This window comes from Opisthorchis viverrini (assembly GCF_000715545.1).
Source record: "Opisthorchis viverrini unplaced genomic scaffold opera_v5_405, whole genome shotgun sequence".
NCBI lineage: Eukaryota > Metazoa > Platyhelminthes > Trematoda > Opisthorchiida > Opisthorchiidae > Opisthorchis > Opisthorchis viverrini.
The window spans coordinates 226808-238967 of NW_008752063.1; the positions used below are offsets into that span (position 1 = coordinate 226808).

Consider the following 12160-nt stretch of genomic DNA (forward strand, 5'->3'; position numbering starts at 1 on the left):
TGAAGAGACGGGTGTTGTTCACTGTCTGGTGAAGTGAAATCACCTCCGCACGGCGCATGCTTGAAGGCAGTGTTCCGGAACAATTGACAGGCTGATAGGTGAAAAATTACGTCGTTTTGAAAACAAGACGATCTGATCATTCACCTGAGGAGCAAAACCAAAATAACTTAGGTACGGGGACAATTATTTCGAATCGACTTGATTGATTCAACAAGAGATACTCTGCGCAATCAAAGTCATGAGTTGCCAGGTAGCTGCGATTCATATCACGCCTCACTAAACCTAAATCTGTCGGTAGTGTGAGGAGATTGGGGAATTTCAGCGAAGATTTCGTCCTGTAAGTGAAGCCAACCTATGTTGAAAAGCCGAGAAGCACTCCACAGCTGTTTCATTCTTATTGGGAATCATCAGCAGTGCACATCTCACGAAACTCTGGAGAGTTCTCAGCCCGCGACCTCCTGGCCAGTAGTTTGAACAATCGACTGTTCGGTCAAGAACGACTGACTAGCAGTGTGATTAACTCGCACTTAGGATATATCGCCGCTCATCCTTCAGTCACTGGCTCCTCGGGCGTCGACGTCGCAGACGTAAGTTTCAGTCATCAGGTGAATTTTATTTTCCCTCCGAGCTACCTAAAGATTGTTAGTAGTGTGAGGAGACTTTGGAATTTCGGCGGAGGTTTTATCTTGTAGGTGAAACCAACCTATACTGCAAAGCCGGGAGAACATGTGATGTACAGTGCTTCTCAGGTTTTCAGCATAGATTGGTTTCACTAACAGGATGAAATCTCCACCAGAACATGACTCTTTTGTTCAACGTCTAAGTTGGGCACAGGCTGGAAGATCGGGTTTGGTCCGATGGATGGTTTGGTCTCACGGATGACTACAATCGTAAGAATGCAAACGGGACCATAAAAACAGTCTATTTTACTTCAGTAGGATGTTTTTCGAGTAGAAAGCCGGGCTACTAGTGGTCCTGAGGGTCACAAGCACTCCTGAGGGAAGTACGGAGGCTGAGATAACACCAGGTTGCCCAAGCCTACACAGGAGCAGTCAATATGCTGAGGGTGGGTGCGAACCACCGACACTGCGGTGCAAATGCTGCGGTATGTAAACACTGCGAAAGGCACCATATTGTTAGGTGGATTTCATTTCCACCTTAAAACCAGTAGTGATTAGAAATGGAAACATTTCTGATTGGTTTCCAGTCCTTTTTTCTATGATGAACTGCCATATTACATTTCGCAGAAACATTGAGTTGCACATACAATACCAATTTAGGTGTAATAGAAGTCCCAATAACGCCACCGCGAGTAGCGTTATAAGTAATTCGCGCCAGATTTGTATCCTTCCCGTTGCTGCACGTTTCTAAGCCTCAGACTCATGAAATAAGATAGTTCCGTTTCTTGTGTGCCCGCATCAGAAAACTGATTTCCATCTCAAAATAACCGAATGGCCTCATGATTTGTTCATAAGCTGTACAAACATCAGTAGTAGTTTCTAGAAAAACGACATTTACGTCCAATTAGTCGTTCACAAAAGCATATGGATAAGGAAAATAGCAAGTGACCGACAAGTTGGGACAACAGACCTGAAGGGGTTTTGGAGCACTGTGCGCACAGATCAGATCACAGGTTGGATGAAGTTCTGCAAAGCATGAAAATAGCGTTGATGGAGAGGTAGGTCTTCGTCCGTCATCAGCATCCGTTGGTTCGGCTGGTTGGACCACCACAGCCCGCTTCTTGGTATACGGCGCGCAAACGGTCTGTAAGCATTGCCTCATTAGAGAACAGGCGTCTTCAAAACAAGATAAAGTCGGTTTTGACATTTGTCGGATTAGGACCAGTATCACCGGTTCTGACAGAATGTACCGTGTCCAATCATCACCATGCTGGCAAATGATGTGCGAAGCTATCTGCATTAGGGTTTTGCGACAACGTACTGAGGCATTCTCGTCACAAAGTAAACCTGAAATAGCAAGAGAACACATTCTGGTGAGCTCTCATTGACAGAGAAAGTGAAACAAAACAAGAACATGCCCAGGAACAGGAAACTTTCTAGACTGCGAAGCCAAATTTGTTTATGCGAAGAGAAGGAAACCCGATTCAACACATATGATCACCAAGTAAAACTCATAAACAATAGTTCTCTAAAAATAGCACTCACACAGCCGACTAAAGCTGTTATCTCTGATGGAGACTTCAACTTAGTGTAGAGTCCAATTTTACGTCACAGTCAAATTTCTCAGGGTTCCTGGACTCAATTATAGACGACTGTTCGGCCTTTCCAGAACTGTTCGAAATGTCACAGCCTTCAATATAGCTTATCAAGGTTCAGTAAACTCGAGCATTCACTAGAATGCCCTGAAGAGTTGCAATTCTGTTCCGAATTCTGAACATACTTCCGATAACTTTTATTTCCTTAGTACTCTGGCTGCAACTGCGTCCTCAAATGTTCCACCAAGTGCTCACTCTATTCCATTTGTTCTTCACAAAAGGCCTGAACTTTTGATAACATGTTAACGTGAGGAACTGGGTACGAAACAGGACAAAAGATACACAGACAAACATCCCAACGAAGCCCAACAACCACGGAGTTCGGTACTCGTGTTCGTTAGTCGCATAAGGCTCGCTACGCATTACTGTGATCGAATGCCTTTAATGGAATATCAGAAAGAAGTGAACAAAAGTAAACAACTTTGGGGCCGCCACAGTCTGGCAGACCAGCGATGGATCATGCCAATCCAGCACCAACAGAAAATGGGGTGTTTTCAGATGGACCCATCAGTTCGGAGTCCATGTACTGTCCCCTAAGTCAACCACTGCATGAGCGATCTATTGTGCGAGGTATTCTCTCTAAGGCATATTTAATATTAGGAAGGTGATCGATGGAAATAACTCCTGCATGAGGACTTCTACATTAGAGAGTTTTCAAAGGGGAGCAGCTGTACAATTGAGAGTAAATGATGAATGCGAATCGAATCGCTCAGCTGTAGCATCCTTTCAAAACAACCACGGAGTTCGGTACTCGTGTTCGTTAGTCGCATAAGGCTCGCTACGCATTACTGTGATCGAATGCCTTTAATGGAATATCAGAAAGAAGTGAACAAAAGTAAACAACTTTGGGGCCGCCACAGTCTGGCAGACCAGCGATGGATCATGCCAATCCAGCACCAACAGAAAATGGGGTGTTTTCAGATGGACCCATCAGTTCGGAGTCCATGTACTGTCCCCTAAGTCAACCACTGCATGAGCGATCTATTGTGCGAGGTATTCTCTCTAAGGCATATTTAATATTAGGAAGGTGATCGATGGAAATAACTCCTGCATGAGGACTTCTACATTAGAGAGTTTTCAAAGGGGAGCAGCTGTACAATTGAGAGTAAATGATGAATGCGAATCGAATCGCTCAGCTGTAGTATCCTTTCAACGCCTAACTGCCGTGCCACCAGAAGGAAGCATGAGGGCTTGGATACTGCAGCCAGACAGGGGAAGTCGAGAGGCAGAGGTCGGGCTCGAATACGAACTTTCCGGTCAGTAAATCCGTGCTCTAACCAATGAGCTATCTCACCTGGAGTAGATGGCTCAAACTATGACCACCCTGCCCAGGCAGCATTTTGACGTACTGAGGCTTAGAAACAAACTACCTGGAGAAACCCCAATAAGCTGCCCGAATACCAACTCTAGCCACGGGCTATCAAAGTATGGGAGTATTCGGTGAGAATGTCGGAGACTCCAGGTCGCTTAAGGCAATGAATGTTCACGTTGTCTAGGACAATTAAAGAGATACAAAAATGTCACCCGAGTAGTGATACAATACACAAACTATTCCAGATTTAGACACCAAAAGACGGCCACATACTCCAGCGCCTAACCGTCTGTTTGGAGGGGAACCGCGGGACGACATAAAGCAATGATTTATGACCCTGACAAATATGGTTGTTCCACGCAGGCAATGGTGGTCTTGCATAGAAGCTATCGGCTTTGCTGCATAGCTCTCACATCACAATGTACTGGATAAATATGTCTATTTGTCGTCAATGGATAGACTGAGCCATCAACTTCGACACGTGGATCCAATTCCATTAGTCGTCTTATCCTCAGGGAATGAAGCAATGCACTCCACTGCACGGCTTGTGAGCTGAACAACAAACCTAACTGAATAGAACAAGACAGGACAGAACAAAAGGAAAAAACACTGCTGGGAAGCGAACAATGACTGTTGAATGATCAGATGGTAGTTGACCTGTTTGCCGAGCTTGACAATTAGTTTGCAAACGTTTCATCCCCAGTCGAAGAGACATCGTTATTGCGCGGTTAAGTGGGTGCTTCCTCCGTACCCAGCTGCGTTTATGTAGCTTTTAAAGAGTATCTAAAATCCTGTCGTGTGATTGGCTAATTGGTATATGCCTTCGTAGTATTATTGGCCCGTTCGTGATTCGCACTGTGTTTTGGTCTGTATGCATCGTATTCCATTGGTTGGTTGGGGCGGTGCTACCTATATTTCGACAAATTAAAAAGCGAACAACGAAACGGCGTCACTTCTGCAAAAACTTATTTCGCAACCAGATTAGTGTGACAGTCAGGCTTGTAAGCCGGACACCATTAACCTGATGTAAAACCCGAAGTGGTTCAGATTCCCCCCGGAATTTCGGAAGGATCGGTTTCGAAGACGTTGTCAACGATAACGATGAGATCAAGGCAAGTTGACAGCAACGAATTCCAAGAAATAATGGAAAGATAAGTTTACGGCTCCCACGAACATTCACGGATACCTTAATGTGAGTGTTCAACTATTCATTTCATTGTGTCCCAGCATTTCAGAGTGAGCCAACCACACAATGCTTCTGCGTTAATTCGAAAAAAATGGAAAGTTTGGTTGTACTATAGACAACTGCAATCAGACCTGAAAAACCGTGGAGCGTATCGTATGTAAACGCTAAATCGCATTGTTCACAGCTCCAACTTCATCCACAAAGCCTCATATTTAGTTCGTACTTCCCGTATTTACTCCCACCCTATTGTTCTCTTATGAGCCTGCCGTGTTTCTGATATACTACAATATTTAACCGTTTTACCTCGACACCCCACCAAGTTCCCAGACGTGTTTGGCGATTAGCTGCATCGTGATCCTCCCAACGTCGAGTGATTCAAAAAGGTTTCCATCCTCCCGTCTGAACTAAGCAGTATTCCCTCTTCACAACATCGATAGCAATAGGTGAATTTGCACACCAGTCAGTTAAAGTACTGTATGAGTGTGATTAGGGATGTGGTATCCTAGTTAATCACACACCAGACACTTCGGTTGTTGCGTGATATGGACGTCAGCTGAAATTCATTAAAAAAATCTCGAGGGATATCTTGTGTAAGTCGAATTAATGGGGCCCATTTTCGGAGGCCAGCTGAAGCATACCGAAGCGGCCGGAGTACCAATGCTCACGTGGCCGCTTCGGGGATTGGTTATCGTGTAGGATGTTTCAGTTACAATGACGCATTTGTGGGAGTCGACAACAGAAGGAATCAACTCATAAGATCAGTAATTCATATGATAAACTGGTCAACCAGACATGTGGTTCCTACTCCAAGGCTTTATCGCTAACAACAGTAGGTAGAAAGGCGTATTTTATGAAATACATCGATTGGTTACGCCGAGTGGCACATAGAGACTCTATGGTATCAGTGAATCACATTAAACGCAAGATGTAACATATTACATCCCAGCAATATTTAGGCGAGTACAACTTACCAGACAATTTGGGCCAAATAATTTTCAGTGCGGTTTGTTCGACTGTTTCATCCACCAGCGACAGGACTGTATCTCCTGTGGAGTTCTAATACAGATGACATGGAGTGCTGCAAACAAACCTGAAAACTTTTGATCAGCTTCCTTCGAAACATTTTAGATGATAAATCAAATGAAGCTGGAAGCTCACCAACGTCAAGCCCCTGTGGTGAGAAACGATAATATACAGCAACCTGGCTAGTTACCTTTAGACGGCGGCGCAACCGCAAGAGGAATAAGAGTTGATCACCCAGGAGTTCAGAATCCGTAAGAGAGAACAACTGCCAAACTTTCTGTGCGAAATCTGAGAACAGCTTATGGACAAACTTGGGCGGGAGCTTAAACGAATACATAGATGAATGCATATAATACAAATACCTTAGAAACGAGGAGCTGTGACACTGACAGGATTTCAGCTTTTAGCTTGGGAGTTGATGACAGTGAGAGAAAACGGTCAACAACAGGTTTGATTTGATCCAGTTTCAACTGCAGATGACCTGATGAGAGGTACAGCTCTGAACAAACCTGGGTAATTCGGTCAGCTTCGCAAAGCACCCTTGGACATAGTATGTAGGCATATTTAATGGATTTTTCTTCCTGCAAAGTGTAGCGTTGTTGATACGCGATGAGACTAACTTTGGTAGATGATGCAGCCGTTGAGTAAATATGCTTGTTAAAAAGCTCCAGTAATTGTGAGTTAGTGACAAATGAGGGATGCTTGCAAAGGAGGGAGCATAGTGTTTGCGAAAACCCAACACGGGCATCTGCTGAGAAGCTTTTCAGGCCCTTTACCAGCCGCTCCTTTGTGTAATCAACATACTCAGGCTTTGCCTAAAAATATCTGGAGCGATAAAGCAACATACCTTCCCGCTGTTGTCAGTCAGCGAACATAAAAGTTGTTCTATAGCTTCATTTCTCTTGGTTCTGTCTTGTCCAGATATAGTCCAAAAGAGATCTAAAAAGTTGCGGTCCACTGTCATCCTGGACGAGGTAGAACTGATGTGATGCAAAAACGATGAACTCCAAAACAAGTGACTCAGATGGGCTAGAATATAAAAGTAGGATGAAATGAGAATAGCTATCTCTGACGTGGTATAGGTGATAGTAGTAACATAAAAATAATCGCTCAGCTGTAACACCCTTCCGGTGCCTAGCTGCCATGCCACCCGAAGGAAGCACGAGGGCTGGGATACTGCCAGGTTGCCCAAACCAAGACAGGGGAAGTTGAGAGGCAGAGGTCGGGTTTGAACCACGGACCTTCCGGTCAGTAGATTAGCACTCTAACCACTTGAGCTATCTCGCCCCCATAGTAGTAATATACTCGAATACTTTAACCTCTCCGAAAATGAATTCGAAGTAGCTCGGAGATACAGCCCTTTTAGCGTGACAGACGCCACGTCTCCGCGAATCCACACCCAAGTTTGTTCTTCTGGAAGAATCCCGTAAGCTGCATGTGTAGAATAATTCACCACCGGCATTACAATCATCAGCGTAGACTACAACAGTGAAAACACTGATATCATCACCATCATCAACAACAACAGAGACAGCAACTTCATTGTTGACACTTAGGCTTCACTGCCTTACAACCACAAGGTTCACTTAACTATATTTAAAGCTTTAGGATGAAAAGAGAAAACAATAGGTGGAGGTGACCTGGTACTGACCTATCGCAAGGATTCTGATGTACCTACACCTCTAAGCGCTCAATCAGAAAATTTGAAAAAACCAGCCGTAATGAGCTCCACTGACATCGATCAGCCGCTCTTTCTTGTAACGTTTCCAGGCAATTGCAGGAGGGGTCACGTGGACCCCATTCCGGAGGGCGTACCACATCAACACCCAAAATCTTCGTCATCTCTTTCACACCCTTCTGCCAAGTCATATGTTGTCCACCTTGCTGTTCCTGCCATTCTGAAGGAGGCACAGAGAACAATCGTCTCGGTAGACGCTGTTTCGGTATGCGTAGCAGATGGCCGAGCAACTGTAGTTGATGGGTTTGGATGTTTTCTGCGACTGAGGTACTTGTTGCACAACCAGATACCTGTCTTCTATTTCCTCGTTATGAGTTCGTTGACGCCATCCAACGTCAACAACGCTTCTGAGGCATCGATGGTCGTAAACCTCAACATGCCTCACATAATCTGCCCTCACGGGCCATGTTTGCCAACCATACAACAATAAGGCCGCTACTATAGCCTAGTACACGCAACCCTTGAGACCCAGTGATGTCACGAGTGATGTGAATTGGAAAGTAATTCGCGCCTTTGGATTCATACACTGATTTCATCAGACACATCTCTGAAGTATGTATACAGCTCCAAAACATCGAGCGATTCACCTTGAATTGTAAGGGGTATGTTCAGAGACCGCAAGTTCTGAAGCATCATTGCATTTTAAAGGTACAATGCGCATACCGAAAGATGTGACGTTGGCCGGTGTGTGTAATAGGTCTTGTGCTTCACATTCGCCTTTAAAGGTGAAAACAGTGTCATCTGCACACTTCAGATGGTCAAGATTCTTACCAGCAACAATTGAAACAAATGGATTTTGAAGTCATTCCAGAAATGGTTTCAGTATCTCATTGACTATGAGGTTGAACAAAAAACAGGGAATCAGTGGACATCTTTGTTGGACACCATTTTTTGTAAAGTAGCTTTTAAAGGGCTCACCATTCCTGTTCACATACCCAGAAGTATCTGAGTATACATCCCTGAACTTACTCATCAATTGTATCAACTATCGCCTTGAATGCAAAGCCACCAACTCCACATTTCCAAACCATCGACAAACTATGGCAGCTAACCTATGTACAGTAAGTATGCGGTTTATGCAGCTACTGTTGCTGATGATGATCGATTCAATTCAATAAGCAAGTTATTATCTACATATGTGCCATGGGCACCTTGGTTCCAGCTGCTACAGTTTCGATCGCCGGGAGGCAGGAGACAGTTGGGATATACATGCGAGTATTGTAGGAGATGATATTCAAGTTAGTTCGAGAACTGGATAGCTGCACATTGAAGACGGTAGCATTGATGCAAGAGAGCCACGTAGTATATTCCACAGAGTACGCATGAATAGCCGGAAATATAACTTATCAGAAGGGGATGGAGACTAATGCAGAGGGTTTTCGCCATCTCAGATGGGAACCACTCGATCTCCCCTGTTCTTGGATGACACCTGTGAATTGCCACCACTAACGGATATGTTGTCGACTTCAATTGGGGTTTTCTTGGTGTTCACTGTTCAGTTCCATACAGTTTATCAGCTACAAACCATGTACCAAGGGAACGTGAGTCTAGCAGTTACGGTTCCGATGGCCAGAAGGTGAGAGAAGATGAGACATGCAACCAAGAACTGCAGGAGATGGTATGCCCAGTTAGTTCGGCAACTGTGCAACGACCCATTGAAGGCAGTAGCTTTGAGGCACGAACCCCACTGCGCGATTGGACCATTTCTTCCACTATCACTAGCCATTGATGAGTTGAGTTCCATGGACCCCATCCATGGAGGTGGCAGTTGTTGACACGGCTGTGTGGACTGGTTAGTGATTACATACTTTGTTACCAGGTCATACACTGTCCACCTATCAGCCGCTGCCACGAAGCACAGGGCTGAGCGAAAAGAGGCAGGCGGTGCTCCGGCATGCGGAATTCGTGTTTTAAACAGAATAACCTATGAAGCGTGAGTAATTCATTCGTTGTTGTAGAGTTCCTTCTCCCTTAATCCATCTGACACGCCTCAGCATTGCTGAGCAGATGTTCCGACCATACCTGATCAATGCTTAGGGGCACACTGACAACTTTCTTACGTCCTCTGCTCGTAAAGGCCGAATTGCTCATCCATGAAACAGTATGGATCGCACTGTCGCAGTGTGAACTGTGCCCTTGACAGAGGAACTGATGCCACGTCGGTGGCAGAGGCGTTGGTTTGCAGAAGCTGTCCTGCGTTTCCCGATTCGATCAGTAGTCTCATCTGCGTCCAGCACACCAGAACTCACACTACTCCTCAGGCCAATCGAACAAATTTACCTATTACATCAGTTGGCTCACCAGCAAGCATGAGGTTTCGGGTTTGATCTCATCCACCCTTGTAGTGGCACTTTACACGTTGCAGGTGTGAAGCGCAGCAGAACCATTCAGGGTTGTTTGAAATGGTTTGAATTTTTTGATGATCTGAACCAAAGAGAGAAATATCGTCCCCATACATAATGTCAATGAGCAAACGCCCCAGGAGAACATCGACCTGAGGTTTCACAGACAAGCAGACAAATTTCGGACAGCACATCAGTAACAAAGTTGTTTTTTGTTGATCAGATAGCTGTTGATCTTGACAATTGAGGTGCGAATCGGCGAACAGACTAACAGCCACCTGATCAGCAACCAATAAGATCACCTGGGCTACCAATATTTCGACAAATTACCAATAAAGTTGTACAGGGAAGGCGAGAGAGATCAGCTTAGTCTTGCACCACTGAACGCGGTGAACTCAGTCCAATAGAGTTCGCATAGAGTCCGGACATAAAGCATATAAGTTTGGAAGAGACACCCTTGATCACCAGCTTCGTCTAAAGTTTCTGACGGTCGACAGAGTCGATCGGAAAGAAAAATGACAAATGTGACACATCTGAGAGAAAAGTTGTCCAAAGTTGAAGATATGGTCGATGCATCATCCGACATCCAGGGCAAAGCCCAGCTTGATTCCCACAAATCTCTCTCCTGATAATCGATCAACCCGAGAGAAATAAAGCCAGAGAGTATCTTAGATGCGACGGCTACCAGACTGATGTCACGCTTTTTCTCGTATAATCGCGCTGCTTTTCAAGAGTGTGATGACCGCCGAGGAGCTCCATTTCACTGGTATTTTGTTTTTGTTCCAAATTTTCCGAAGTATGACCACCAAACTCTTTCCTAGGACTGGAAAACCTTTGAAGAGTGCCGGGTGCACACCATCCGGGCCAGGGGTCTTGTCGCGTTGAACGAGTGATATGTCACGGTGAATTTCTGTTGTGGACGGCCTGCTGGTGTCGACATTCAATGTATTTAGGTTCAAGGACCGTTCTTTGGAGTGTTCATTCCATCATTCGAGACGACGAAGGAATTGCCGTTCCATCTTTTTCGTGTATCGTTTCGCTGACATTTGATCGAATCTACTGAAATAGAGGGCAGCTGTTGTCTGAAGCGTCTCCTGGGCCTTCGAAATCGACCAGGGTTTTCGGTTATCTTTTAGGATCCCGACTATGCGATGTACAGAGGACCCGCGTCTGCCATCACAGCTGATAGTTGTTGGTTTGGCCTTTCTGACATTAATAAGATATGCTGATTTCGATGTTATCCAGTGCTCATTTGGTCAAGTCGGATGACTCGGACAAACAGTTCTGGAAGCTGAGGGCACAGCTTCTTTAATTCGTTTCCATTCAACCATTAACCATTATTCGTCATCCGCATGGCTGTGCGTCTCCAGTAGTTTTCTGGCCAGATCAGCTGCGTACTCTTGAGCTATTGAAACTTGTCAAAGTTGATGAATGGAGTTGCTGCGTTTCAGCGTGGATAATGCTGACAGAAAGTGAAGTGATAACCGGTCCCGCACAATGGCATGGTCAGAGTCAAGTTGCTTAACTAATAAAAGACGAGTCTTTAATTGATGCTCTCTATCGATGATTAATAGCCACATGATCTACTTAAGTTCATGACTATCTTGCGGTTGGTGGCATCTAGGTAGCTCGACATGGGCGTTTGTACTGGAAGTTCGTACTGACCAGGAACAGATTATGATCAGCCCACAACTGGTGCAGTCGTTGCCTACTATCCGTACGCTCAGCATCAAATCCAAATCTAAACTCAACTCTCCAACTTGGGCAGTCATATCATCCACCAGGATTACTGTATCCTTCTTGACCTACAGGAGTCGAGATAATTCCTCTGTGATCGCCACAACCACAGAGAACAGCCTTTCTGAAAATGCCCCCAGTTCAGTTCGTTGGGACAGTCAGTTTCGCCCTGATAGAGTTAAAGAAGTTAGACAAACATCGACTGAGAATTTCACCAATGTTAAACAGAGCACGTGGGAATTCGTCAGGACCGGCAGTTCGATGAATGTCATGACTATCTTTTGTGTTCGCATTGTCGTTTCATATTAACCATGCTTTCGCCTTCATTTTCAGCTTACGTACCTCCATTCCTAGACAAATGAAGCGCTATTCATTCTACGCCATTCAATCTTGCTACCATCCCCCCTCCGCCAAATCGTCCGTGAATGAAACTGCGGCAGCTACAACCACTGTAAGACGAGTACGCAGTTACTACAGCTGACAACGATGATGACGGTGATGAGTAGATTTTTACAATCATTCATTACCTGTGTCCAAGTTACCCTTC

General features: G+C 45.0%; 1 protein-coding gene across 1 annotated transcript in view; it reads right to left on the reverse strand.

Annotated features, from left to right (window-relative positions):
• The window catches only part of T265_10771 (hypothetical protein), a gene marked incomplete at both ends in the record, with an annotated part of 30842 nt that overhangs the window by 16828 nt on the left and 1854 nt on the right, over positions 1 to 12160 (reverse strand). Inside the window, 6 exons of the mRNA XM_009177238.1 lie at positions 1591 to 1967; positions 5745 to 5829; positions 5864 to 6118; positions 6159 to 6611; positions 6644 to 6825; positions 7533 to 7764. Coding sequence (XP_009175502.1) covers positions 1591 to 1967; positions 5745 to 5829; positions 5864 to 6118; positions 6159 to 6611; positions 6644 to 6825; positions 7533 to 7764 — 1584 coding nt within the window. The remainder of the gene's footprint in view (positions 1 to 1590; positions 1968 to 5744; positions 5830 to 5863; positions 6119 to 6158; positions 6612 to 6643; positions 6826 to 7532; positions 7765 to 12160) is intronic.